Source organism: Planococcus citri, chromosome 2, assembly GCF_950023065.1.
Source record: "Planococcus citri chromosome 2, ihPlaCitr1.1, whole genome shotgun sequence".
Lineage (NCBI taxonomy): Eukaryota > Metazoa > Arthropoda > Insecta > Hemiptera > Pseudococcidae > Planococcus > Planococcus citri.
In genome coordinates this window covers 73360013-73386617 of record NC_088678.1, presented here as the reverse complement: position 1 = coordinate 73386617, position 26605 = coordinate 73360013, and the positions used below count along the sequence as shown (strand labels likewise).

General features: G+C 38.2%; 3 protein-coding genes across 4 annotated transcripts; all 3 read right to left on the bottom strand.

Annotated features, from left to right (window-relative positions):
• Nucleotides 1-363: 363 nt before the first annotated feature.
• On the bottom strand, nt 364-11198 carry LOC135837678 (speckle-type POZ protein-like). Of its 2 annotated transcripts, XR_010557236.1 has the most exons (3): nt 6470-11198; nt 2231-5853; nt 364-1588 (listed from the first exon to the last, which is right to left on the bottom strand). XR_010557236.1 is itself a non-coding variant. In XM_065353036.1 (2 exons), the coding sequence occupies exons 1-2, from the start codon at nt 6652-6654 to the stop codon at nt 5004-5006; spliced, it is 1035 nt and encodes a 344-aa protein (XP_065209108.1). In that variant the 5' UTR covers nt 6655-11198; the 3' UTR covers nt 2230-5003. The 2 variants fall into 2 exon arrangements, 1 of the variants encoding a protein (XP_065209108.1); XM_065353036.1 differs by lacking the exon at nt 364-1588 and having other exon boundaries at nt 2230-5853.
• On the bottom strand, nt 740-1246 carry LOC135834161 (speckle-type POZ protein-like). Its single transcript, XM_065348000.1, has one exon. It carries the CDS (start codon nt 1244-1246, stop codon nt 740-742), a length of 507 nt encoding a protein of 168 aa, XP_065204072.1.
• Nucleotides 11199-11385: 187 nt separating the features above from the next.
• LOC135834160 (sialidase-like) lies at nt 11386-12540 on the bottom strand. Its single transcript, XM_065347999.1, has one exon. It carries the CDS (start codon nt 12538-12540, stop codon nt 11386-11388), a length of 1155 nt encoding a protein of 384 aa, XP_065204071.1.
• Between the last annotated feature and the right edge of the window lie 14065 nt (nt 12541-26605).

Below are 26605 nucleotides of genomic sequence, written 5' to 3'. Positions count from 1 at the left end.
CAGCTGGTCAAATAAATTAGTACTTAGGTATAACCAAAAAAGTTGAAAAAAAAACAGCAAAATGATAGCAAAATACTATAACTCATAAAATCATTACAAAAAAAATTGAAAATACTTTGACAATTTAGCAAAGAAATTAAATAGGTACTTAAAATTAGGTACTTTTTTGGCAATTTATGTTAAAAAATAAACCTTTGTGAATTTTTGATAAAAAGCAAAACTGTGACATTTTCAGCAAAAAGCATGACAACTTGATAATTACCTACAAAAAAATGATACTCTTTGGCATTTTATGACAAAAAAAAAGAGACAATTTTAGGGAAAAGAGTGAAAATCTTTAGCATAGGTAACTTTTTCAATATTTATAAAATAATAATTGAATAAAAATGAATCAAACGATGATATAAATAATTGTATAAAATACATACGAAACAATAATAATGAGTATAATTTTAAATTAAGAATAAACCTACCTACTTAGGTATATATATAATTCTTAAAAAATAACCAATAAGAACACATTATTGTATGAACTAATTTTCAGGCAAGGGTTATAAAAAGAATTATATTCCATAGATTATTGATAACGAATAATAGGCTACATAATACATAATATAATATACAAATCATGTTTTCAGTCTTAACCTCTTAACATTCCAAATCTCCGGAGTCAATTTTGAATAAAAAACTATACCTTACCTACCTATACCTGCCTAATACGATATCGTTAATTATTCCTTTACTTGTTGAAAACCATAGCTAGCATATCTTTCATCAAACTAGGACGAGATTCGGTCAATATTTTCCACATTTCCGTATTTTCATAATTCCCGCAATTAGAATATTTCGCTTTGATGAATCGTAGAGCATTCGCCTTTAATTCTTCAGCATTATGCATATCAGCCAGTACTAAAATCTTGCCTACGTTGTCTGCTGATAATTTTGAGAGTAAAATTCCTTCACAAGCGTTTTTCAATTCTTTCAGATCGTATTTATCCGCAACAGAAAGTAATTCGAAGGCCGATTCTTCCAAATTCTTCACTTTTCCGGTGTAAATGTAGTGTAACATTTCCTCAAAGGTTTCTTCTTCTATATCGTTGATTACAATGCGATTCTTCTGGCTTTCTTGCATATCGTTTCGAAACATGGCTTTGAAAACCGAACTTCGAGCGGCTAAAATCAATTTATGAGCCGGGTAATTTTTACCTTTCACTGAGATGGTTACATCGCTGAAATCTTCATTCATGCGAATCTGTTCGAGGTCACGTGGTAGGCTCGACTCCAAGGCAGATATATGAGACTTAGTATAGATTGTTTTCGATATGTCAACTCGCAAACAACATACATTTTATTGATCTGCTTCAGAATGATAGAAAGATCGCCAAAATTAAATTCAAGACATCGGTTCTTCCCGGTTTCATCGGAAATCAGCACAAAGGGAGATTCAACATGTTTACTAACTCGTAAGCACAGTTTACCAAAGAGAAGTGAGATCATCACATTTCCAGATACAGGGCTGTATTTTTGAAAATCGGTGTCCGAATCAGGATGTAAATAGATGACGACTGACGAAGCGTTATCTTTTTTCCTGAAACGAATATTACAAATCTCGTCAGTGTCATGTTAGATTGTTAGGGGATAAGTATGCTGGTCCATCATTTTCTTGCGAAAACGAATTTTTTATAAGTCGAAAACTAGGTACCTATGGCATTTACAAAAATTGTACAAGACTCCTTTATCGTAAAAAATAAAAAAATATGACCTTTTGAAATTTCATGCTGTAAATAGAACCCTGAAAAATCTAAAAAAAATGTTCATCAAAAAAATTCGTTGAATTAATTTAGACATTTTATACAATTAATACTATGCTTTAGATGTTTTTTTTTTCAAACAGATTTTTTCAAAATCTCAGATTCTACTCCATGAAATTTCAAGTTTTTTGCAAAATTGGCCATATTTTTTCACTTTTACAATAAAGTACTCTAGAATAATTTCAGTAAATGCCATAGGTATAGTTTTCGACTTGAAAAAATATCGTTTCCACAATAAAATGGCGGACCAGCATACCCCAATGTTAATAATATAATTGCCAAGTACAATGTTAATCAACTTGACCAACTCCAAATATGCATAAGTAGCTAATTCAAGGCATTAATTCCGTATATGAGGGGGTAGACAAACTTATTAGTTATTAGGTAGGTAAAGATACTTTGTAGCTTGAAATTCATACCTCGAGATTCTATGTTCCAAACGTCATTTGAAATCATCGCCATCAGCTGTAAACACCGGAGATTGAAAGCTATCTTCTATTGCGCGATAGTTGTCGATTACCCATGTATAAACACATTTTTTCTCATCGAACTTCGAATTGCCATTGATTCCATTATTTTCATCATAATTCGACATGGTTCACACGCAAGCTTGCAGAACAACGAGATGAAAATATGTACGAGTAGAATCGGATTCAGATCACACAGACTGTAACAGGTACTTATTTGCAATGAACTCCTCTCAAAATAAATAGGTAGGTACATTGAGTGTTTTTGTTGCAACAAATACGCCATCTGAACAGCTGGGGGCCAAACTAACTCTCATCATAAACATTCTGATTGGTTAGTTTGTAACCGGTTTGAATCTCGCGCGCCCGCAAGATTTAAATCAACCAATCAGAACTCTTCTTATAAGATGTAATTTCGCCCCCCGCCCCCCGGCCGCTAGGAGAATCGAACGCTGTTTTTTGATGAAGTTCGTTACCGTTATTTGTGCTAAATTTAACCGAAAATCACGTTTGAGATGTCTTAGCGCACTATCAGGCAACTAGCCAGCTGCAGAAGTGAACAATGAACATTGTACATATAAAACAAAGGCTTTCGGACTTTACCCACCCCCTCTTATTGTACGATTGCGAAAATCCTAAATACTCTTTGTGTGGCCCATATCATCTGCGTACAAAAGACTGTACCTAAACGAATTTTTCGTAACTTATGTGTAGGTACGTAGAAGTAATAACAGCCTTTAATTTCTAGAGTACTTTTTGCCAGTTGAGCTCTAGACAGTTGTCTAAGTTTTATTGCAGGGATGAAAAATTGGTTCTGAAGTTGCTAAGACTTGAAACGATAGGGAATGGGTTGATGTTTCGGACACCTGCTTATTCGCGCCTTATATATATACATACAGGGTGCCCAGAAATATCGTGAACCCCTAAGAAAGTTTTTTGCTAAATATTTTGGCAGGTCACAGTGAATGATAATAATGATAGCACATGATTGGTTGTTGGACTGGACAGATAACATTCCACCATGCATACGCATCTAATTCACGTTGCCAACCTTACCTTAGAGAATTTTTGCGATTTTTTTTTGGAAAAACAGGATGTTTAAAAAAACTCCCAGACAAAAAAAATCATCACTTTTTCATGACCTATTTTCACATTTTTACCGCATGCAAATACCCCCTCACCCCCTCCAAAAATAAAAAATAAATAACTCGAAACTACGAGAAAGATTTTTTTAATTTGTAAGCAAGTAGGTATTTCAATTTTTAATTTTTCTGATTTTTTTCAACAAATTTTTGATTTTTTTTCATTTTATGGGCTTTTAAAAAAAAATTTAAGTGTGTTTCGAGCAAAATTCATGACTTTTTCATGACTTCCATGACCGTTAGTTAGACTCCCTGAAAAAGCAACACTTCAACAAATTTTAGCAAAGAACAGGATTTTTGTCAATATTCGCACCGAAAAGATACCTTTTTTGCAACTTTTGGCAAAAAAAAGCAAAACTTTTGGACAATTTTTAGAAAAAAGAGAATTTTTTGGAAACACAATTTTTTGCAGTTTTGCTAAAATTTGAAAATTTTTGTCAATTTTTGGAAAAGCAAAAATTTTTTACATATTTTGCCAAAAAACAAGACTTTTTGGATACTGGCAAAAAACAATATCTATTTTTTTCGCGATTTTTTTTTGCAACAATGAAATTTTGAAATTTTTTGCATAAAACTGACAATTTTTAGCAATTTTGATGAAGCCAAAATTCATGTCGAAGTTGATCGGCAGATAACCCTGCAGTTTACTTTTCTTGAACAAAAATGCAAATTGGATAAAATCAAAAACACACAATAAGTTGGTACATACTCGTACCTATCATTTTTAATTATAAAAAACACATATTCTATAACTCTAGACACAATAAATACTTAAGAACATTTATTTTTATGAATTAATTTTCATTTTTCATGTAATGATCATGATTTCATGAGGATCCATGATTAAGTATAAGGATTATTCAAGATTTGAAAATTGAAATACATACCTACTTAAAGAATAATTTCACATTAGCTACAGATACTTACTTATATAACCTTAATAATCCTATTTTCATTTCAAGGTACCGAGCAGCAATATCGACGAACTTTCACGAGTCATTCAGATGAGTTTATATCAATCAAAGATTTAAAAAATTAATTTTCAATACCTATTTTAAGTAATGTCGTGTTTCAGTTTTGGAACACGTACATTCAAATGCATTCCTTTCCACCTCGTTAATCTCCTCAATTTTGAGACGGAAAGTTGAAAATGATCTGAAAAATCCTGTTTTTTAAAGGATAGGTAGGCAACCTAATACATAATTAATTTTCAAAATGGATAAGGAGCTAAAATTACGTAAAATAAAAATGATCTGTAATCTAAAGTTCGGGCACTTATGACCCATTACAATTAAAACATTCAATTACTAAAGTTTATTTGTACAGGCACTCGTATCTTGTATACCATGTACTTATATCCTTTAATTTTCGAGGGGAAAAATCAAGCCAGCCCCCCCCCAAAACGGATTAACAAACCTTTTGTCAACTGAAGATAAGACTATAGACTAAGTACGAGTATCGTGAAAATTTTCCAATTTCTGTCAATTCATCGCACAATGTGTTTTGAGAAATGAACGAGATGTAAGAAACTGTAAACATTCTAAACTTCCATTTTCTTGAATTATTATCTAAGACGATATCGTTCATTTCTTTAAAAACATAGCTAGAATATCTTTCATCAAACCAGGACGGGATTCTGTCAAAACATTCCATATCTCTGTCTCGAAATTGGCAGGATTCTCTTTAATGAATCGTAGAGCACGTCCCTTTAATTCTTCAGCATTATGCATATCAGCCAGTACTAAAATCTTGCCTACATTTTCTGCTGATATTTTTGTGATCAAAAGTCGTTCACACGCGTTTTTAAGTTCTTCAAGGTCGTATTTATCCGCAACGAGGAGTAATTCGAAGGCCGATTTTTCCAAATTCCTAACCTTTCCAGAGTAAATGTAGTGTAACATTTCTTCGAATGTTTCTTTTTCCATATCTGTGATCGTAATGTGATTTTTCTGGCTTTCTCTCATATCATTTTTGAACATGGCTTTGAAAACCGAACTTCGAGCGGCTAAAATCAATTTATGAGCCGGATAATTTTTACCATCGACTGAAATAGTCACATCGCTGAAATCTTCATCAATACGAATCCGTTCGAGGTCACGTGATAGACTCGACTCGAAGGCAGAATTATCATGAGAAGTAGTATTGATTGTTTTCGAGTATTTCAATTCGCAGACAACATGCATTTCATCGTTCTGTAGCAGTTTCAGAATCATAGAAAGGTCGCCAAAATTAAATTCAGGAGATCGGTTCTTCTCGGTTTCATTAGAGATAAGCTCGAAGGAAGATTGATCAGGTGAAGAATATTCAAATTCTAACCTCAGCTTACCGGTGATCACTGAAACACTCAAATTTCCAGATACAGAGCTGTACTTTTTATAATCAGCGTCAGAATCTGGACGTAAATAGATGATTACCGAAGAGGGAATTCTTGTCCTGTAACGAATAATACAAATCTTGTTAGTGTAATGTAATGTTAGGGAGTATGCTGGTCCGCCATTTTCTTGCGAACGCGAATTTTTTTATACTAAGTCGAAAACTACGGAATTTACAAAAATGTTACAAATTCTTATGCTTTTTTTTTTGTAAAAAATGAAAAAATATGATCAATTTTTGAAATTTTATACCGTAAAAGTAAAACCTAAGAAATCCAACAAAAATTATAAAACAAAAAAATTTTCATTATGTTTTCTGTTTTTTCGAAATCTTTGGTTCGATATTTCTATTGCTTGAAATATTTCAAGATTTTCACAAAATTGGACATATTTTTTCCTTTTCTAAAAAAAAGGACTTCTATAAAATTTTTATAAATGTCATAGTTTTCGACTTGAAAAAAATTCGTATTCCGCTAGAAAATGGCGGACCAACATACTCCAATGTTGATACGAGTAATTGCCACGTACAATAAAATCAACCTGACCAAACTCAAGTAGGTAATAGGTATGCACAGCTCATTCAAGAATTAATTTAGTACTTATATGAGGGGATAGGATAGGCAAACTTACAGGTAGGTAAAGGTAAAGGTACTAAGTAGCTTGAAAAATAATCATACCTCGATATTCTGTGTTCCAAACGCCACTTGAAATCATCGCCATCAGCTGTGAAAGCCGGGGATTGAAAGTTATCTCCTCGCGCTCGATAGTTGTCGATTATCCACGTGTAAGTACAATTTTTTTCATCGAACTTGGAATAATCGTTGATTCCTTTGTTTTCAGCTTTTTCGATATAATTCGACATACTTCACACGCAGGTTTGCAGAACGACAAGATGAACATAGACTAATACTTATTCCAACTCTAAATACCAATCGAGCTTCGTCAAGATCTTGAACAGGATCAGGAATGATTTACTCCATTACTCGTAATGTGGATAATTCTTCCTATCGCTTAACAACACGCTGGGAATTCTACCGAGTGATAACACCATATAAAATACTATAGGATTAATTAGGAATAAGGATTAAGGAATTCGACAGCCCTGAGCAGCGCTAGCGTCGCCTTGTTTTCATCTCGATTCTGATTGGCTAATTTGAACCCAAAGACCTATGGTCTTTGTTCGAACCGCACACTCACGTAGAGCACTTGTGTGCCACTTTTTGACTTTCAGGCGGTGATTTTCTTATCAGTTTTTTTTTTACGAGTTAAAAGTGTAAATATGATTTGATCACTATTAAATTAATCTGCAATAATAATAATAAAAATAATTACCTCTAATAATTATTTTATCACTTTTAAACCATTCAAACATTCAATTTCAGATCAATGTTTTCGTAAAGAAAACAAGAAAAGCCCCGTCTGAAAATGTAAACATTACAGCAGCTCATTAGCGCCCTCTACGTGAATGCCCGGTCCATCCGGTCCGAATGAAATGAACTGTCAAGAAAAAAGGGATCGAAAAAAAAACAAGTTTTTCAATTTTAAATACAACTTTGATTTTGAAAAGTAGTTTTAGATTTAATAAGTATGCAAAAAGATTTTTTGATTCAAAAAGTAGAATACCTTACTTCGGCTTCAGTGACAATTTTCAAACATCAACACTATAAAATAAATAATTACCCCATGATCGATTTTTTGAATGCATATTGAAGCTAAAATAGGTAGGTATTCTACTTTGTGAATCGAAAATTCTTTTTGCATATTACATACTTACAAAAACTCCTTCTCAAAATTACATTGAAAAGCTCACCTTTTTCAGATCCCACTTACACGTATAGGTACTCGTAGTTCTGGCGTTATGGACAACTCTTTCCTAGAGCGTGACAGTTGTCGAGGAAATCCAAAGACACCACGCAGAAATCGAACTAAAAATTTTGATTTAAAAAAGTCTTTAAATTCGTAACCAATAATTTCCTGATATTTGAAATGTTCATGCAACAGATGCGCAGACGTTGAAAATGTACATATTACAGGGTGCCCAGAAATATCGAGCACCCCTAAGAAAGTTTTTCATTAAAAATATAGGTTGGCAACGTGAAATAGATGCATATGATTGGTGGAATGTTATCTCTCCAGTCCAACAACCAATCATCTGCTATTGGGTGATTCCACCAATTTTACACTTTTTAAATACCTCTAAAAAAAAATTTTTAAAAAGTGCTTTGAGAATTTTTTTTTGTGTGGAATTGATAGTACACCTACCCTAGACTTCACTTATAGTGTTCTGCTCAATTCATACCTCTTGGGGGAGGGGGGAGAGCCATTTCAAATTTTCCACCTGCCGTGGTTGGCCACGGCAGTGTAATTTTCCACTACCGTGGCCAAACAAGATGGCGGATTACACACGCTGTGGTCAGCAACAGCAGCATATTTCAACGTTGGCAAGGCTCAAGAATTGAACTAATACAAAAATAGAAACTACACGCGAACATTTGAAAAGAAAAACACCAAATAAATTCAAAAATTGAAAAAATAAAAAAAAATCGGGAAAAATTTTTTGAAAAAAAAATAAAAAACAAGAAAAATTTAATTTTTACAATTTTTTGGCACCAATACAGGCATAAAGTAATTGTTGTAGTTAGATCAGGAAATATTGGTGTCAAATTAACAACTTTTGATCATTTTTAGAAATGAATAGGCAAAAATTGTGTACTTGCCACGGCAGTGGAAACAAATCAATTGCCCACGGCAGTGGAATATCTGGCATTTAAGACTCCTCAACGATGTCTCAAACTCATTTTTTAAAAATTTTTTGTAAAGGATCTGCTTTAGTACTTTACCAATAAATATTTTTCGGCATATTTGAAATTTTGTAGCTGCACATATTTGATTGGTGATTGCCCACGGCAGTGGAGGTGAAAAAATGTAAACAACACAGTTTTTGAAGATTTTCATTCCTCAGCTAGATAGAACTACTTGGAAACAAAGTTTTATTGGTGGATGAGATTCTTTGTGACCTACAAGAAGCAGTGTAGTTATTTTTGAACACAAAAAATGTGAAACAGTTAGTCATACCAAAGAAACAAAAATTGACCACGGCAGTGGAATAAAACTGTACTACACAGGTTTGAGGTCACCTCAGACCTTATTAGAGGCATGTGGCTAAATTCTATAAGTGACCTGTGTTAAACGAGCTTTTTTAACATGGAAAAATCATATTTGTTTTTGCAGAACTTCAATTCACTTCCGAGAATAAAAATATAATTATTTCAAAACAAGGTGTACTACAGCCACGGCAGTGGAAAATTCACTGTTAAGGGGGGTATATGAGGAACTCAACAATGTTGTGGGATGATAGAGGGGGTGACAATGATTGACTTCCACGCAAAAAAAATTTCAATCTGAGCACTACTCATACAATATTCTAATCGGAACGCGAAAAAGTGTAAAATTGGTGGAATTACCCTATTATTATTATCATTCACTGTGACCAACCAAAGTATTTTAGTAGAAAACTTTCTTAGGGGTTGTGAAATATTACTTTATGCTGACTTCCTATAATGGATTAAGAAGAGACTTACCCCGGCTAGATTGGTAAATAATATTACACAGAATAATACACGACACGCGGTGTTGGTAGAATTATGTATTCAATTACGATACATGTCGATTTAAACACAATTTCACAATGAAACAATAATATAATAATTGCCTTCTTCGGCGAAACCGTTTAACACAATTAATACACTGATAAACTCAAATTAACCATATAAATTCAAATTGACATTACAAAGAAATAATAAGTTCAAATTAACCATTCACGCGAACGTGCCCAATAAACTCAAATTAACTGACCCGACACTACACAGTAGTACATGACGAATAACGGCCGCAGCGCCGATCACCGGACTCGACGTCCAGCTCGCGACGCTGTTCAGTGTTACCACCACAAGGGTGGTAATCTGTCCCTAATATCCCTTACAGGAACGGCATATATCCCTCTCACATATGCCCCTTCGTGTGTTTACTCGTGAGAGTAGCCACAGAGGAACATACGGATATTATGAGAGTTATATGACGCACCTGTAAGGTGATTGACCCGATGTAGGATCGGTCCCCTGCCCCCCGTGTGTTTCACTGTGTGAAAGTAGGAGCAGAGAAAATACACTTTTCACCCACGTACGTAAGTAACTGCACTCGTCTACCACCCCTGAACTCAGTGCACTGCACTGCCCACCAGCGATCCAAGAACCGAAGGCAAGCGCGAGCAGCTCACATGAGCCAGGTGTACCAGGTATGTACAGTATACTTACGAGACAGTTTCCAAAAAGAAGACTTTTCCCTAATCTATTCGAAATTTTTCTGTTTCAGCGCAGTGGCTGGAGTACCCTTCCGGTCAAAATTGGAGATAAGACAAAAGCCAAGAGGAGCGAACCGTTATTCGAATCGCAGTGGATTCTGTTTCAGGTCAGCTGTACTGCACTGTGGCAGAAATGGGCGAAATTACATCAAAAAATTTAAGAGTTGATAAAAATGAAAACTGTCAAAAAATACGTCAAAAAACATTCAAAATACATAAAACAAACACTTTTTACAAATTAATAGTGGACTTCTTTTTTATCTTCTTTTACTGGCGCTTTATATAAAAACAATAACAAATGCTTAAAAATTAAAAATTGAGCACCTCTTTTGAAAAAATTTACAATTTTGGTCCACGTGTTTCGAAAAAATAAAAATTAAGAAAAAATAAAGATTGAAAATTAAACAAAAACAAACATAAACAACAAGATAGGAAAAATGAAAAAACGGTCACGTAACCGTAAACTAGTTACTACAGGGTACATGATATTTTACACAATTCTAACATCATTGAATGAATTACAAATCGGACAAATTACACTGTTTACATCAACATCACAAAAGAAAATCATCGATTGCACACACAGGTGCGAGAAAACGACTAGCAAGACGTAATGAATCGTATACAATTTTTTATCTTTGAAGAGTCGATTGAAAATACTGGAACCGTCGGATGAAAATCGTAGATAACGTGATGGTACGACGACGAGATGGAAAATTAATTTCGTTGAGGCGGTACAGTCCCTCGCCTTTACTACGCTGAGTCGACTGGCTTTAACGTTGCCAGGAATCGTTACGACATTCGATGATTTGCTAAGTGAAGCGAAAACCCATAGCAATTAGTAACATGATATGGAAAATATCACGCCGATGTAGGCGTTGTAAAAATTTGGACAATTTTAAATTATTGAAACTACGTTAATTCACTCGATTTTGATAAAAAAAAAAAAAAAAAATAAATAAAAATGGTCAAAACTACGAAAATATTGGCGACTTCGAGTGAATTTTGAAAGTTTTACTGGTGAAATTTTGGCCCTAGGTCTAGAAACCTTTTTTGAATTTATCAGTACCTACTTTTTGTTGGGTAGGTACCTACAATTTTGAAGTTCTTTTTTACATTGCCAAAATTTATTTTTTTAATAAATTTCCCAGTGGGAAAAGTTGACTAAAAATTTCACCAGTTTTTGATATCGTGTAGGTAGGTAGCCTAAATACGACTCTTACGAGTAGGGATTTAATCTTCCTCGTTTTTCGAATCGTCGAAATTGTCTTTCATCGGAGATTTGAGCTCAGCTACGCTAGGCTCGTCTTCCATTCGCGATTCGTCTGTCGCTGATGACAGTGTGGATTGTACCGATGTATTCGGCGATTGAAACGTTGTATTGGCTGGCGTAGTAGCCACCGATGGTGCGAATGAGGTTTGAGGTTGCGTCGGTGTATTCGGCGCTGTGCTGGTGTCCATGTGTTCGATTCCAAGCGATCGTGGATTCGGGTTGGGTGCGAAGCTGAGGTAATTCGGTGCGGTGGATCGCGGTGACCCTTGGACAATCGGTTGAGTTGACGCAGGTAGCGCCGGTGAAGCCGGAGCTGACGGTGTAGCTTGAGCTTGAGATGCTGGCGGTGTTGCCAGACTATCGATCGATTGAAATATCTCATTCGCACTTTGACCCGAAGTAGGGGCATTTTGCGTAGTATTACGCGTTGGAGAGAATATGCGAGAGTTTACTGTGATAGTAGCCGTGCCTCCGGGTATTTTCACTGTTTGTTGTCCGAGAGCAGGTATGCTCTGTGAAGTTTGTTGATTAATACCAGCTCCAGCGGATGCTGCGTTGTCGGCAGGTGGCGTAGGAGCGGATTGGCTCGATGGTCCAGCAACGGCGTTTGGTTGCTGGTTTTGCTGAGTATTATTATTCGCAGCGAGTTGCTGCTGTACTGAGGCGTTGAGTTCACGATCGCTATCATCGTTTCCCGCATTGGACGCATTGTCGTCGTCATTTCCTTCGTAGTTGTCATTATCATCGTTGGCACGTTCGGTGACGTCTAATGGAATCATGATAAATTCGTTGCGTACGGTTATGACGAAGTCAGTGAAGTCTGCTAGTCGGTACATTGGACCGAATTGATCAATCTCAGGTTCTAGACCTGCGAAGAAATCGAGTGGTGCCATCATTTGGATGGTACCGCTGAACGTTCTAGTCCAAGTGCTGCGGAGAACTCGCTCGTAGTCTTGTAAGACTTGTTGGGGTTGTTCGCGGTAGCGAATCAATGGCATTACGTAGATTTCCTCAACTTGTCTACGTTGCAATAGGCGAAGTAGCGCAATAAATTGTTGTTCGAAATTGAACGCTGCTGTTCCATGGAATGCGTCCCAATTTCCAATCGATATCATGAGCCGCCGTGGGATCTGTGGTAATGCCCAGTTGACCAAGTGCTAGCGGATTGCTAGCATTTTACTCACGTTTTGGGAAAGTGCTAGCATTTTTCTAGCTTTTTGTAGCTAGCATTAAATCTTTCGCAAAAAGCTAGCAATTTGCTAGCACTTTTTTTCTGGCAAATTATGTTCTAGCAATTCTTTAGCAATTCTCTCGCTTTTTTCAGCTAGCATTTGTATCACACTAATTGTGCTTGCTTAATGCTAGCGTTTTACTAACGGATAATTGCTTGCTTTTCTACACTAGCAATATGCTTGCATTTATCTGCTTACATTTATCTAGCAATCTAATCCTAGTAAAATGCGAGCAGATCTCTAGTCTCTCTCGTCTAGCTTTTACTTTGCAATCTAGCAATAGAAAAACGCTAGCTGATTGCCCTCACTTTTCAGCTAGCTTTCTGTATGGAATTAGATTCTAGCAAAATGCGAGCAAGTATATGTGGCATTTTTTTTCTAGCATGTTTTTCACTGGCATTTCCTTCATAGCCTACTCATGCAAGTACAGAAAAACTTCAGTGAATCTCTTTCACCCATTTTTCAGAAAAATACTTCCATATCTTCATTTTTAAAATGGAATTTTTAAATATTTTCAACAGATACCTAAATACGTAATTTTTCGTTTCTCAATGATTTGTTAATGATTTGTTTATTTACATTTTTAAAAAAATTTCAAATTTGTTAATGCTTTTCATTTTAACAGGTAGGTATTTTTCCTTTCCATTTTGGCTACTTTTCAACTTTGAACAATAATTTTGAAGAATATTCCATTATTGAAAAATCATTCTCGTAATTATTTCATTTTTTATAATGTATAATTTGTTCATTAAAAATGTTGTTCAAATGTTTTTGAAATTTCTTATTTTTAGTTTGTTTGATATTTAATTTTTAAATTTTAAATTTTGGCAATTTTTTAATTTAAAAAAAAAAAACTTTATTTTTCAATAAAGAGACTTCTAACCCAAGCGCTAGCTTAATGCTAGCGAATTGCTAGCGTTGTTCTCTCTCATGGTATACTTTGCTACTCTTAGATAAAGTATGTAGTCAATCTGAATATAAGCTCAAGGTAGTATTTTGTATGATAGTAAGAAGAGTGCTACCACTCTACTTACTCTGGCACACCTCACTAGCGCTATGCTAGCGGTGAGCTAGCATAGGAGGCCAGTTGCCTATTTTTGGATATTGGAGAACTACCTTGACCTGATTGAAAACACCTCCTAGTATTTTTAAAAGTTAATTAGTAAAAATAATTTTCCTGATCATCAAACTTTTCCTGCGCTAGCAAAATGCTAGCCTCATGCTAGCAAATTTTACGCTAGCACGAATGGTGCCGGAATTTGAGACACTTTTTTTAAAAATGCTAGCAAATCAGTCGCGATTTAGTCGCATTTACGTAGTAGAATTGCAAGCAAAGTGCTAACAAAATGCTAGATTTTCGCTAGCTTTATGCTAGCTATACCCTAGCTGTTTGTGCTCAATTCTGCTACGCTAATGCGACCTAATCACTACTGATTTGCTAGCATTTTTAAAAAAAGTGTCTCAAATTCCGGCACCATTCGTGCTAGCGTAAAATTTGCTAGCATTTGGTCAACTGGGTGAAGTCAAGTAATTGATAAGGTCTTGGAGCGTAAGGTCTCTGCGATATAGCGAGGGGTGGAGGAGGTCGCGCATTTCGGGTTTACGTTGCAAAATGTATTGTACCATGCCAAATACAAATCCATCACCGAGCATTAAAATATCTTGCGCAGCTAGCGCAGTTTGAACCGTACTGTCGCGGTTGTGGATTCCGAGTAACGTATACCGCAGTGGGTATTGGTTTAGTGGGAAAAACGGACGTAAATAGTCCGTATTGATATTGTATCGCGTTCTAAAGCGATTATGATTGCGTCGTGTTTGAGCTAGCGGGTCACGACGCTGACGCGGTGCAGCGGGTCGTGCGGGGGTACTTTCCACTGTACGCCGTTGACGAGGGGGTGCAGCTGCGTTGGGTACAATTACGCGTCCTTGCGCGTCATATTGCTGTCTATGTTGTTCCAATACTGGTTCGTTCGGATTGGCTTGCGGAGGTACCGCATTGTCGAGACGCTGAGCCTGTTGATTTTGGAGCGCACGTCGTTGACGTGGTGTATTTGAAGCAGGTGCCACGGGCGCCGGTGGCGGCATGTTGTGACGTGCTGGAGCTTGGCCGCGAGGCATGCGTACATTAGCGGCTCCAGGAGCGGCGAATTGGGGTTGATAATTCGCTGGTTGTTGTTGCGGCGCTGCGGCTGCTGTACCTGGCATCGGAGACGTATTGCGTTGTTGCATTGATCCTAATTGCGGTCTATACGCGCGGTTAGTATGAGCGGCGTCGTCTTGTTGGGCTGGGGCTGCGGCTGCGGCAGCATAAGAGTGTGATGATGAGGCGCCCATGTTCACGTCCGATGACATGTCGCCGGCTACCGGAAAAAAATTCACTAGCGAACCGCTAGCTGGTTGATTAGGTAAAGTGCCCGAAGTAGAGCGATTGTCGACGTATGATTGACGTGTTCCGGATCGAGCGGGGGACGACGTGCGGCTGCTGTGGCGGCTGCTTTGTTGCGAGTGTACGCTGTTTGGCGGCGATCTGCCCGTAACAGAACCGGAACGAAGGTTGCGGACTTGCGAATCGAGGTTCGCTGCTTGATTGATGGCGCTTTGATACGATTGCGTCATCTGCATAAGTTGGCTGCGTAAATCGGCGGTTGTGCGTTCGTACGCATCTATCTGCGCTTGCAATTCCGCCGCGCGCTCGTTGCTGGCTGTAAATTGGTCGTGCCAATAGGTAGCCTCGTCGTTTACCGCATTGTCAGCGATTGCGCGTAGATCCATAGCACGTAGCATGGTCATCATTGGAAAGATCTGCGATCTCTGTAACCGAATACGACACTGGGGATGCGGGCATGCGGTCGTCGGAGTGGTACTGCCCGGGACCGGAGCGGAGTCCGCGGCGAACATACGGTCCACACAGGTCGTGTGGTACAGATGGCGACACGCAGATGCAGACATTGCGTCCGAGAACGAAGCGATATCCCTGTTAATCGAAGGGAGGTACATGGGCTCGCCGCAGAATTGGCAGAGCAACGTTGGGTGCACCGACATCTGTGAAAATAGGCAAGCAAAAAATACGACACGAATGAATTTCGAGAATTTTACACTTTGGAAAAAAAAAACGCGTGGTCGAATACGAAATGAAAATAAGCGTCGTAAGCTAAAGTAAAATAAAGTTAAAAACTCACCTTATCGTAGGACTCTAAACTACCGGGATTTAGTTGGTTGAGGTGGAGTGAAAAATAAATCCACTGTTGTACCCTCTGGTGGGCGGTGAAATACTCAAATTGCCAAATTTTGGCCACTTACGGAGTATGATGAAACACTCGAACACAATCGAGCACCAGAAAATAAAATTAGCCCAAAAGGCACTGAAAATTACCCGATTCGGGACGCACAGGACGCCAACACGCGGTCGTGTTGGTAACACGTGAGCGAAATTTTCAAACACCCGAAAAAGTAACAAATTTCTGAATTTTAATCGCGTAAAATGGACAAACGGATAGCTTTAGCCACTGTAAGCGCAATTAGACACGAAAAAGTTAAAGAAAAGCTCGAAAAAGCACGAAAAGCCGCACAAAATTGCAAACTTGCGAGGAAGAGAACATACACAGACGACGAACACATACATAATGGTTCGGCCGAGCGGCGTACGCCTCGATGCAACCGGCTAGAGCTGCTTATCGAGTTCCCCTCTCTACCGCAGTTGCCTGTGGCGAGTGTCGTGTACGTGCCGTTGACGTAAAGTAAAATGGCGACGATCGGTTCGTCTCATGTTACATACGTACGTGTGTCGTTGTGTGAGTATAATGCGATGGTAAATTTCTAGGAATTTTGCTATCAAGCCGTTGTGAGCTTGCAAATGTTTGCTTCGTTGGCTTGTTTCGATCAGAGTTGTAGGCTTTGTTGCCTAATATCGCTGACAGTTTTGCGAGTGTAGTAGTGTGTATGTGTGAGAGTGGCGAACGATCTCGTTGAATGTTATGTGTATTATATTTGCTGCGAAATATATCTTATTGTCTGATTTTTATCATGTAGATAATTCTGGGTATTTTTAGCTCGATCGATTCGAGAGAGGTTGGTGTGTTGTTGGCTTAGTTGCCAGATTTCAGGTTTGTCAGACTTTGTCAAAACTGTGTTCGAAGTCAAACACGTCGAGGTGTGACGTATTGTCAAAAAGGTGAATTTTGCTTTGAAAATAGTATTATTTTGGTAAAGGGGGTATGTTGAAAGTATTTGAATTTGGGATATTCGAGTTCGAAATTACACACGTACGTGTTTTCAGTCATGTATTTTTTTACAGAATAAATTACCCAAGATGGATCGAGAGTGATTTTTCGCATTTGAAATGTGTTTAAAAATGCCTCGTAGGTAAAAGTAGATGAGTGTGGGTTGGGAATTTAAAAATTCAGCTGTATAAAAATTGTGTACTTACCTTGAAGTTTGATACTTACGTTAGTATGATTGAGTCTTGATGCGAGTACGTAACTCGGTTTTTCAAGTAGGTACCTGGGTAAAGGAGTCAGGTTTTGAATTTCCAGTTTCGGCTGGTATGCTCGCTTTTTCGAAATACGTACTCGTAAATAAATTTAGACAAGTAGCCAAATTTGGAGTATTTTATTAGTAATAAATTTACAACGATGTGTATTGCTAGTCGGTACTTGATATTTTGAGTAAAACTAGGTGGTTAAAATAAATCATCGTAAATTTAGCTTGATTTCTAATTAATTTACCGAGGATGGTAGAATTCGAGTAATTTCAGCAACGTAGCTGAGGTATAACAAACGTGTATTTCATCAATTTGGAGACGTTTATAGGTATGTCAATACTTCGCGGAATTTACTTATGGAGGTCTTGAAGGGTCGTCGACGTTGTCCGTTAAGGGTTACCTGTAGACGTACTCCCGCGTATGCATAGCTGGTAGATACATGGACGGTAAAAGGATCGTCTTCATCAATGTCAACGTTGCTGAGGTGTAAAATTTGCAGGATCTCCGCTTTTTGCTGGATTGTGATTGGGTCAGTGCGTTCATATTCGTACACTCGGCGCGTAAGTTGTAGTTGGTTTTCCGTGAACCTTGGGAAGAACGTGAAGTTGAAGTCTGGGTGTCTTGATGCGATCACTGCATTCATTGTGAAAATTGTATTTCACGTTGGTCAAGTTTGCGAAAAATGTCGTCTGTATTTTCGTTACGTCACGAACACTGTACTTTTCACTTCTTTCTCGTGAGTAAAAATCGAATCGGTTTCGAAATCGAGCACGGAGGCGCGAGTTAGTCAATGTTTGGTTTACGCAACGAAGCAATTCTTCTATTTATCAACACGACATTGTGTTCAGAAATTTTTGCTGTGTGTTCGACGTTGAATTTTGTCTTTTGGGAAATGAAATTGAAACTTCTCGGTTTTGGTGGGTTTGGGTATTCGAAATGTTTTCGATCTGTCTTACCACAGTGGGTGATAGTTAATTTAACCCCCGAAATAGGTAGGGTTTGTTTTTCATTTCTTTTTCCATTTCTTTGCACTTTTCGTCAAATTTTTCTTTTTCTTTTTTACGCTGCGCCGTGTCAGCTTTCAAACGCAAATAGGATTCGCTTGTTTTGCCTTTCTGTTTCTCCCTGAGTTCGAGGTTTCTTTTTTCAATGTCGCGTATACACGCATTGTAGCGTGGTTTGACTTTTTTAGCCACTTCAGCATATTGGTTCAAAAACTGTTTTCTTTTACGAATTCGAGTTGGTTCCGAAAGTGCATCGTCGATCTCTGTAGGGTCGACTTTGAGTTTTTGTAGTAGTTCAATTAGGTCTTTTTGTTCAGGTTCAGTGTCTGATTTGAATTTCACTTTTTTCTTTTTTCGTGATGTTTTAGCTGACTCGTTGTCAGTGTCAGACGATGCGTCATATTGTTTGACGTGAAACAAATTTAAATTTTTTAATTCTTCAACCATAGAGTCGGTATTTATATCGTCCTTTGTAGGTTTCTTTTCCACAGTGGGAATTTCTTTTTGGTTGGGTTTGGGGGTTTGTTTACTTGCCCCAGTGTCCAATTTTGGTATTTTTGTAATTTCAGTGTCAAAAATAGACTCGTAGCCTTGATCGATTGGATCATCGAAATGAATACTTTGAGTATTAAAATTCGTAAATTGTGGTTTCCAGCCAGTTTTAGCCTGTCTTTCAGCTAGTCGAGCTGAAATACGGACTTTGTCCTGTTTGGGGGTGGGAACGGGGTGCCCTGCCCCTGTCGGTTGTGCTCTAGATGTACTAGGAGGAGGGTTATTAGTATTAGTGATCAAGCTTGTAGCTTGTGCAGTATTTTTGATTCTGTCTGCGACAGATGGTTTTTTCTTTTTAGGTGTAAGTGTGGGTGTAGGCTTGAGTTCAGCCTTTTTCCGTTTTTTATATTTCTTTTTGCGTTTGATACGAGCTTTTTGTTTTTGTGTCTTCTCCTCAGATGAGAGATTTGTTGAGCTCATAATCGACTCATAAAGTTGTGTGTCAAATTTTTTCAAATTTCGCAAATTTAGGCGCTGTTCTCGCGCTACGTCAATTACCTTTTTAATAATCATTCGTGAGCCTTTGTCATATACTGCTTTGTCAGCGTCAGTGGCTAATGGTATGCCTTGTATACGTCTTACGCGCGAATCGCTATCTTCAGTCGAGGTAGACGAATAGGTTTTTGTCAAGTGATTGTTTAGAAAATTTTTTATTTTCGAAATCATGTCTGCTTGATCGATGTACGAGTGTAAACAAGGGTCTTTCCTCATTCTGTCTATTTCGTCTTGTGTCATGAAAAGCGTGAGTTGTCTCACGTTTGCTACTCGATTTACGTTTGAGTTGTCAATTGGTTCTATTAAATAGCAATTTTTTCCAGATCGTTGTAAGATCATGTAAGGTCCAGATTTCTTTGGGTAAAATTTTTCACCTGTTAACCTGTCACTGTTGGACAGTTTGTGATTTGTGAGTAATACTAAGTCACCTAGACGTAATGTAGTGGGGTCTGGGTGTTCCTTGTTAAAATTATATTCGTCCTCGATTTCTTTCAATCGACGTTTTTCACGTATGAAAGTTTCTATAATCTGTTTTTGTGACATGTTGTCAACTTTTAGGCTAAGTAAGTCAGTGGTGTACACTGCTTTCTTCGCAAGTTGGTCTGCAATAATGTTAGTGTATTCCAATTTTCTGGCATATACATGAATAAATTCACAACGTTTAAACTGCTCTTTGAGTTTGAGAATTTTTTCGAAAATGATTTTGTGGAAAACAGGTTTTTTCCTAGAGTTTAGCCAGTTATTCTTTTTCCATCTTTCGACGGTGTGGTTCAGTGCTTTGACTGCATAGTTCGAATCAGAAAAGCATTTGACTTTTTCAAAGCCATTTCTTTTCATCGTCATAAGTGCTATGAGTATCGCTATGAGTTCAGCATAGTTGTTGGAGACAGGAAAGTCTCCTTTCTCTCCGATCCGTACGGATATGTTTTTATTTGATTCGGGAGCGAAGCAAATGCCGATTCCAGCGACTGCATCGTCGTCACCGTTTTTGGAGCAAGCTCCGTCCGCGGTGACGCGTGCACTACCGTCTGGTTCGATGATAACATCATCTTTGTCTAGCTTGTATTCCCAGTTTTCCTGGATTGTCATTGAGGGTAATTTTGTTTTTGCTAGCTTTTGCAGCAGTTCAAGTAAGCTATGAGTGAAATTGAATATATTGTCTTTATGAGGTAATTTCTCCGAAATGGGATCTGAAATGCCCCAGGCCTCATTAGGTTTGAACCCAAAAATACCTGGAGTATTGTTTATCTCGTTTTCAATTTCATTGACGTAAGTGTACCAGTTTGCGTGTGTTGTGTAAGGATCGTGTTCCTTGTTTATTTTGGTTCGCAATTTGTCACCTATAATTCGCATAGTACGTTCAACCGACGAAGATTGCGGGTTGTACGCATTTGTATGCGCAACTTTTATGTTTCTGTCTTGGAGTAGATTATACCACTCTTCACTTATAAATTGTTTACCGTTATCAGTGATAACTTTTTTGACTGTTACTGCATTTTTCAGTATGTCATTAAGTATGGTTTTCATCTCTCGACAAACGTTTTCAGCCTTAATTTCAGGCAGTGAGCGAATCCAGTTTTTACCGGTAAAAATGTCTTTAGCGACAAGTAGGTACTTAGGTTTTCCTTCTATAGCCGGAGCTGGTCCGTATAAGTCCACAGATAGGACTTCTCCAATGCCGAAGGCTTCGACTTTGCCAAATTCTATACTCTTAGGTTGCGAGTAATTTTTATTTAATTTGCATACTAGGCATGCATTGGTTATTTCGCGAATGTATTCCAGCGATCGAGGATGGTAGTAAATTCGGCGGAATGCCATGTTGAGTTTATTGGCACCTGTGTGGCCATATGCAGTATGTAAGAAATCTACAGTGTCGTAGAAGAGTTCGTCAGGTAAGTATGGCACCTGAGTTTTGTCAGGTAGTGTTTTCATTAGGATTACCTTCATCTTAACTTTTTTCTGAGTCGTATCAGATTCGCTACGAATGTCAGGTGAAGATGAGATCTCTTCTGTAGTTTTCATTTCACGTAGGGTAAAGCGTTTTAATAGCTTTTTCTTAGCTTCAATCTCAGCTTTTTTGTCAGGAGAATGATATTTTCTTAATTTTTTAATAAGTTTAGCGCAAGTATCGTCTTTTTGTTGGTATCTTGCAATGTCGGATAGTTTCGTAATTAGCATGGGAACGTTTTCATCTAGAAAATTTATGTCAAACGTCGTGATTAGTGTTTGGAAATTTTTTATTTCCAGTTCAGGTGCTTGTAGCACGTATAGCATTCTGTTTGATGTATTTAATTTGAAACGTAAATCGAAGCAATTTAGCATCGTGATCCAGTACGCAGCTTTGCGATGAGTCTGCATCATTTCACGATACTGATTGATCGTGGCTAGTAAGTGTGATTTGACGTTGATAATACGTCCGTGTACCCACATTTGTAGCCTTTTCAGTACTTGTACAAGAGCCATCATGTCTTTGTCAAAAGGTGTAAAATGTTTTTGGTGCTCCTCGAAAGCTATCGATACGTATAAGCATACGTGTTTAATTTCCTGTTCGGTAACAGGATCAATAGTAATGTAAAATAGTACCGCATTCATTGCGTCGTCTGTAACGTGGGTGTCTAAGCAGAGTTCCCCCGTAGGAGGGGGTGGTTGTATTTTAAAGTCTTTGCAATGTTCTGCCTTGAGCTCCTCGAAAGCTTTTTCTTGGAGTTCTCCCCACTCAATTTTGCCATCTTTGGCATTTTTACCTTGCGTAGTAGCATAAATAGGTGCAAGAATTTGCATGTAGTTAGGTATAAAGTTTCTGTACAGGCCAGTTAGGCCAACTAATTGTAGAAGTTGTTTCACAGTCGTAATGTGAAATTTGCCATTTTTCTGGTGTTTGTTAACAAATTCCATGAACTTTTTGACCTTTTCGCTTTGTTTAGCGACTTCATCCTTAGATAAGACGAATCCTAAGTGTTCTGCATAGTTGCGGAAAAATTGTGTTTTGTTTGGATTGAGTTTTAATCCATTTTCGCGTATTTTGTCAAATACGTATAATAATCGGTCTAGAGTCTCCTTGAATGTCGAGCCAGACACTTTCACGTCGTCTACGAATTTTGTAATTCCTTTTTGGTCAGGTATAACCTTATTTATCATGTAGACAAATTCGCCGCTTGATATGTTCAAGCCGTAAGGTAGTCGGCAAAATTCGTAAACTTGGCCGCATACCTGAAATGCTGTAAATTGACGAGAAGCTTCGTCTAGTACTAATTGCCAAAATCCACAAGTGAAATCCAGCGTACAAAAAAGGTTGTCACCTTGGTTTTCGTAGATAATGTATTCAACAGTATTAGGCTCAGTGAGCACTTTTTGTAGTACTTTATTCAGTTCGTCGGCATCTAAACATAGCCGTATGTCACCGTTTTTCTTGATAACAGGTGCGGTAGTGTTTATGTAATTAGACCTTGAAGGTCTTATAATGCCGAGCTTTAGCATTTTGGAAATTGTGCGTCGGAGCGCTTCAATGATTTTCTGGGAGGGTCTGAATTTTTCACCTCTCCACAGGCCTAATGGAGGAATTTTTCCATCTTTAAATTTAAATTTGACCGTCTCCCCACGGTATCGGCCAGCATTGAAGCTGAATATGTCTGAGTAAGTTTTAAGTTTGTCCCAAGCGTCATTAGCTTCTTGTAAGGTTATGTCACCTTTTATGACTAGGTTATTGAGATCAGTTCTCATATTTTTTAGGTAAAGCTCTCTAGCTTGGTTTTGTTCGTGAGCCCAGTCTTCATCCATGTAGAATGTGTTTTGACTGATCAAACGAATAGCTTCACGTTTGTTTTTTCTGAGAACTGCAATCTTTTTGACTGGGTAAATATCGTTGATTTCAGTTTTATTCAAATATGGTATTTTAAAGGACTTTGCCTTTTTAGGGTGGCACTCGGCATATTCATGCCCCTCGCGGTGGTTAATGACTATGCCAAGGTGGCGCATTGATAATCGGCCAATTAACAGTGATTTACCTGTTGTGTCAAGTACGTAGAATGGCATGCATACCATATGGGTACCTAGACGTACACATATCTCGACGCAGTGCGTCATTGCTTTAACTAGTGAGTTGTCTGCCATGCGTAAATTGACAGGATTGTTCAATTTTACGTAACGTATCCATTGTGGGTGTTCTCTTGTAATGTAGTCAACGAGAGTTTTCGTCATTACGTTGGGGAGAGCCCCCGAATCCAACTGAGCTGGTAATGGCATGTCGTTAATAAAAATAGGTATCGCTGTAATATGGTCAATCTTCATTAGACTGGGCAATTGAGGAACTGAGTCCTGTGTAACATTGTCTTCGTTGACCGTTGGTATCACGTTTATACCCACATTGTGTATTTCAAACGTTGGAACTACGTCGTCGGGTTCATCGAACCCTGAGTCAGTGTCATTTTCGAGAGTGTTTTCGTTAATATTTTCAATTTCAGGTTTAGTGATTTCTACGACGTTGTAGTAATGTTCTCCATCGTTAGGATCATGTTTTTCAAGCATTACTAGTGGCGGATCAAAACCACCTTTTGTTTCTTGAGGAATAAACCTGATGTTGTGAGTATTGAGTTTCATAATGTCATCAAGCTCAAGTATAGCTTTGTTTAATTCGATATTGGGATCGCATTTTAATGCTTGGTCGTCGCAAATTTCTATTTTGTTGTCTTTGGACACTTTTATTGTTTTTGGTCCTAAAGGCGAATCGTATGCATAGTATTTTGCATTGTCAGCAATGTTTGCCATCGAAACTGGTATTTCGACTAATTTTCTTAATTTTATTTCTGGTGGTTTAGTGCCATCGTCTACAATTTTTACAGTATGAGTATATAGGTCCTCTATGTCGGCCATATTGACCAAATATTCATTTAATCTGTCGTTTGTAGGCGACTTCTTCGCTTCGTCTTTCACGATTGTACGTTTTTTGTCGCCGTCCTGAGCGATTTGTTTTCGACCTAGTGGCGAATTGTAATCGTAGAGTCTTGAAAATTTGGCAGCTTTTGCTGGTGGATCGTACGTAATTTTGTGAAATGAACCTTTATGTCCGTCGGGAATGTATTCCCTTCGTTCATATTCACCGGAGATTGGACTGCAGTGAATTCGTTCTGCTAATAATTGTACTAAAGCACGCATTGTGCTTCTGTTTATTTGGACTTGGTCGTCCTTATGTTCATGTGAGGATTCTTCAGACTGTTCAGTCTTAGGATGTACTCTTTCATTGTCAGATAGGTGGATGTTTTCGTATTTGAGTAGATGCTGGCACATCATATCTAGTATAACTGGGTACATAGCCATTTCTGGATAATGTCTGTTCATTGTGTTTGAAAAATGGAACGTGTTTTCCAATGGCATTATTTTGTTATCCGTAGATGCTTCCGGTAGTTGAAAATGTGTGTCATCAGTGTGTACGCATGTTTCAGTGCGTAAAAATTGGTACGCTAGGTCGCGTATAAAAGTGATTCGCGGATCTTCCGCAATACGAACGAATATATCGCGAGTTTTGCTATATTTGCCTATTTTGACGCCGTATTTCGGGTTGCGGTAAGGTAGTACAACAGGCATCAGGAGTATGATGTGTTTAGCCTTGTGATCATCGAAAATCATGTTTACAATTTTACGTAATTTCTCTTCTGTTTTATCGAATGGTTCGTTGAAGAAATTTAATTCTGCCTGGCAAGCAGATAATATGAATGTTGCGTTAGGTGTAAATTTCGATTTTTTGATTATATCGTGGAGGTCATTGAGCTTAATTTGCTCTTGTATGCAAGCAGGTAGATTGTATTGTCGTTTGAATGTACCTCTACGAATATAGTGTACGAGGCTGTCGCCAACCCAAATGTAGTCATCAAGTATAGACGAGTCTGGCTTAATCGGAGTCTCATTTGTACTAGGCGCAGACTCCTGATCGCCTAGTTCTTGGCGTTTCCCTGCGCCGTGTTAGTTGTATTAGGCTGGGGTGTACCAGTGGTGGTAGATGCAGTTGTATTAGGCGCAGTGGGTTGCGGAATGGGTCCAGTTTGTGTAAATGGACTCGTAATTGGGGCCTGCTGTGAAGCCTGTGTGGTAGGTTGGGGCGTGGTGGGTGGTGGCGGGGTATTGAATTGGATACCTGCTACGTTAGCAGCAAGAGTTGCCATCGCTGCTTGCGATTGTTGTGCTTGTTGCATTTGCAACATTTGTTGTACTTGTGTTGCAGTAAAAAATGTTTCCTGAGGCAATGTAGCCGTTGGCTGTTGTTGTTGTTCCTCCTCTTCGAGGTCAACAACATTACCATATTGATCGTATGCGATTACATAAGCCGGCACCGTATTGTCCGTTTCCGTATCGATATCAGTTACGTTTACTGAGTGTGTATTATTGTAAGGTACTTCAATTTGACCTGAGTGAGGTGAAAATTCACCTAGACAGTTACCTTCAGCATCGTAGGCTAAATATTTCACTTCCAGAGGCTTTGCTCTGTGTTTATTATTTTGGAAATTGGGTGGTGGAAAATTTGGCGCTTTACCATTTGTTATCGCGAGTACTCCCGGTGTAGGGGGGGCTGTAAGCGCGAGTGGACCTCTATTGGGAGGAGGAATGTTATAACCATTTCCTATCTGTTTGTACCCCATCGTAAAAGGGTTAAGTGGTATTCCATTTATTGCACGTCCTTGCATGTCGTGGTGCGCGAAATTTCCGCTTGGTTGGTCTTTAGGCGGTTTCATGTCCGCATTCCAACGGTTGTTGAGTATCGTATCTCGAGGTATGTTTGTGCGTCGAGGGTTACCGTTTGGTCCACGCTCAAATGGTTCCAGTTTAATTTCCTGGTGCCAAAGTCGCTGATAATCGTCTGCAATGCTCTGCATTTTTTCAATAAATTCAGTAACCGTCGTGTTGTTTGTTATAGGTAATTCTCTGTGGAATTGTTTTGGCATTTTAGTCCTAAACATCTGTAATAGGAATTCTGTACCGCGATGATTTGATTGCGCTAATGTCTTTAACCATCTTGTTAAAAATGCTACGAGTTCTGGCAGAGTCTTAGCGGAATTGACCCTGTCGCACTGAAGTTCAGCTTGACCTTGTATGGTTGCATTCCAGTAATATTTGAGGAAACTGGTTTTCGTCGCTTCGTACGTGTCAGTGCTGCGGCACGTTTGTCGCCATTGGGCGGCGTCCTTCGTAATGACTACGGACTTAAACGCAGCCGCTTTGTGCTGATTTTCAATTTTGTACATCGCCATATGATCTTCAAAGGCTTCAATGAATTCGTGGGGGTGCCACCGATTCTCCTCTGTGTATGTAATGCCGGCGTTCTTCATGATACCGAAGTCAATACGAGGTGGTTGTAAATTGCCTTGAATAGCTGTAAATTGTTGGTGCGGTGGCACCGCGTCGTATTTATCTTTTAGACGGAAGAATT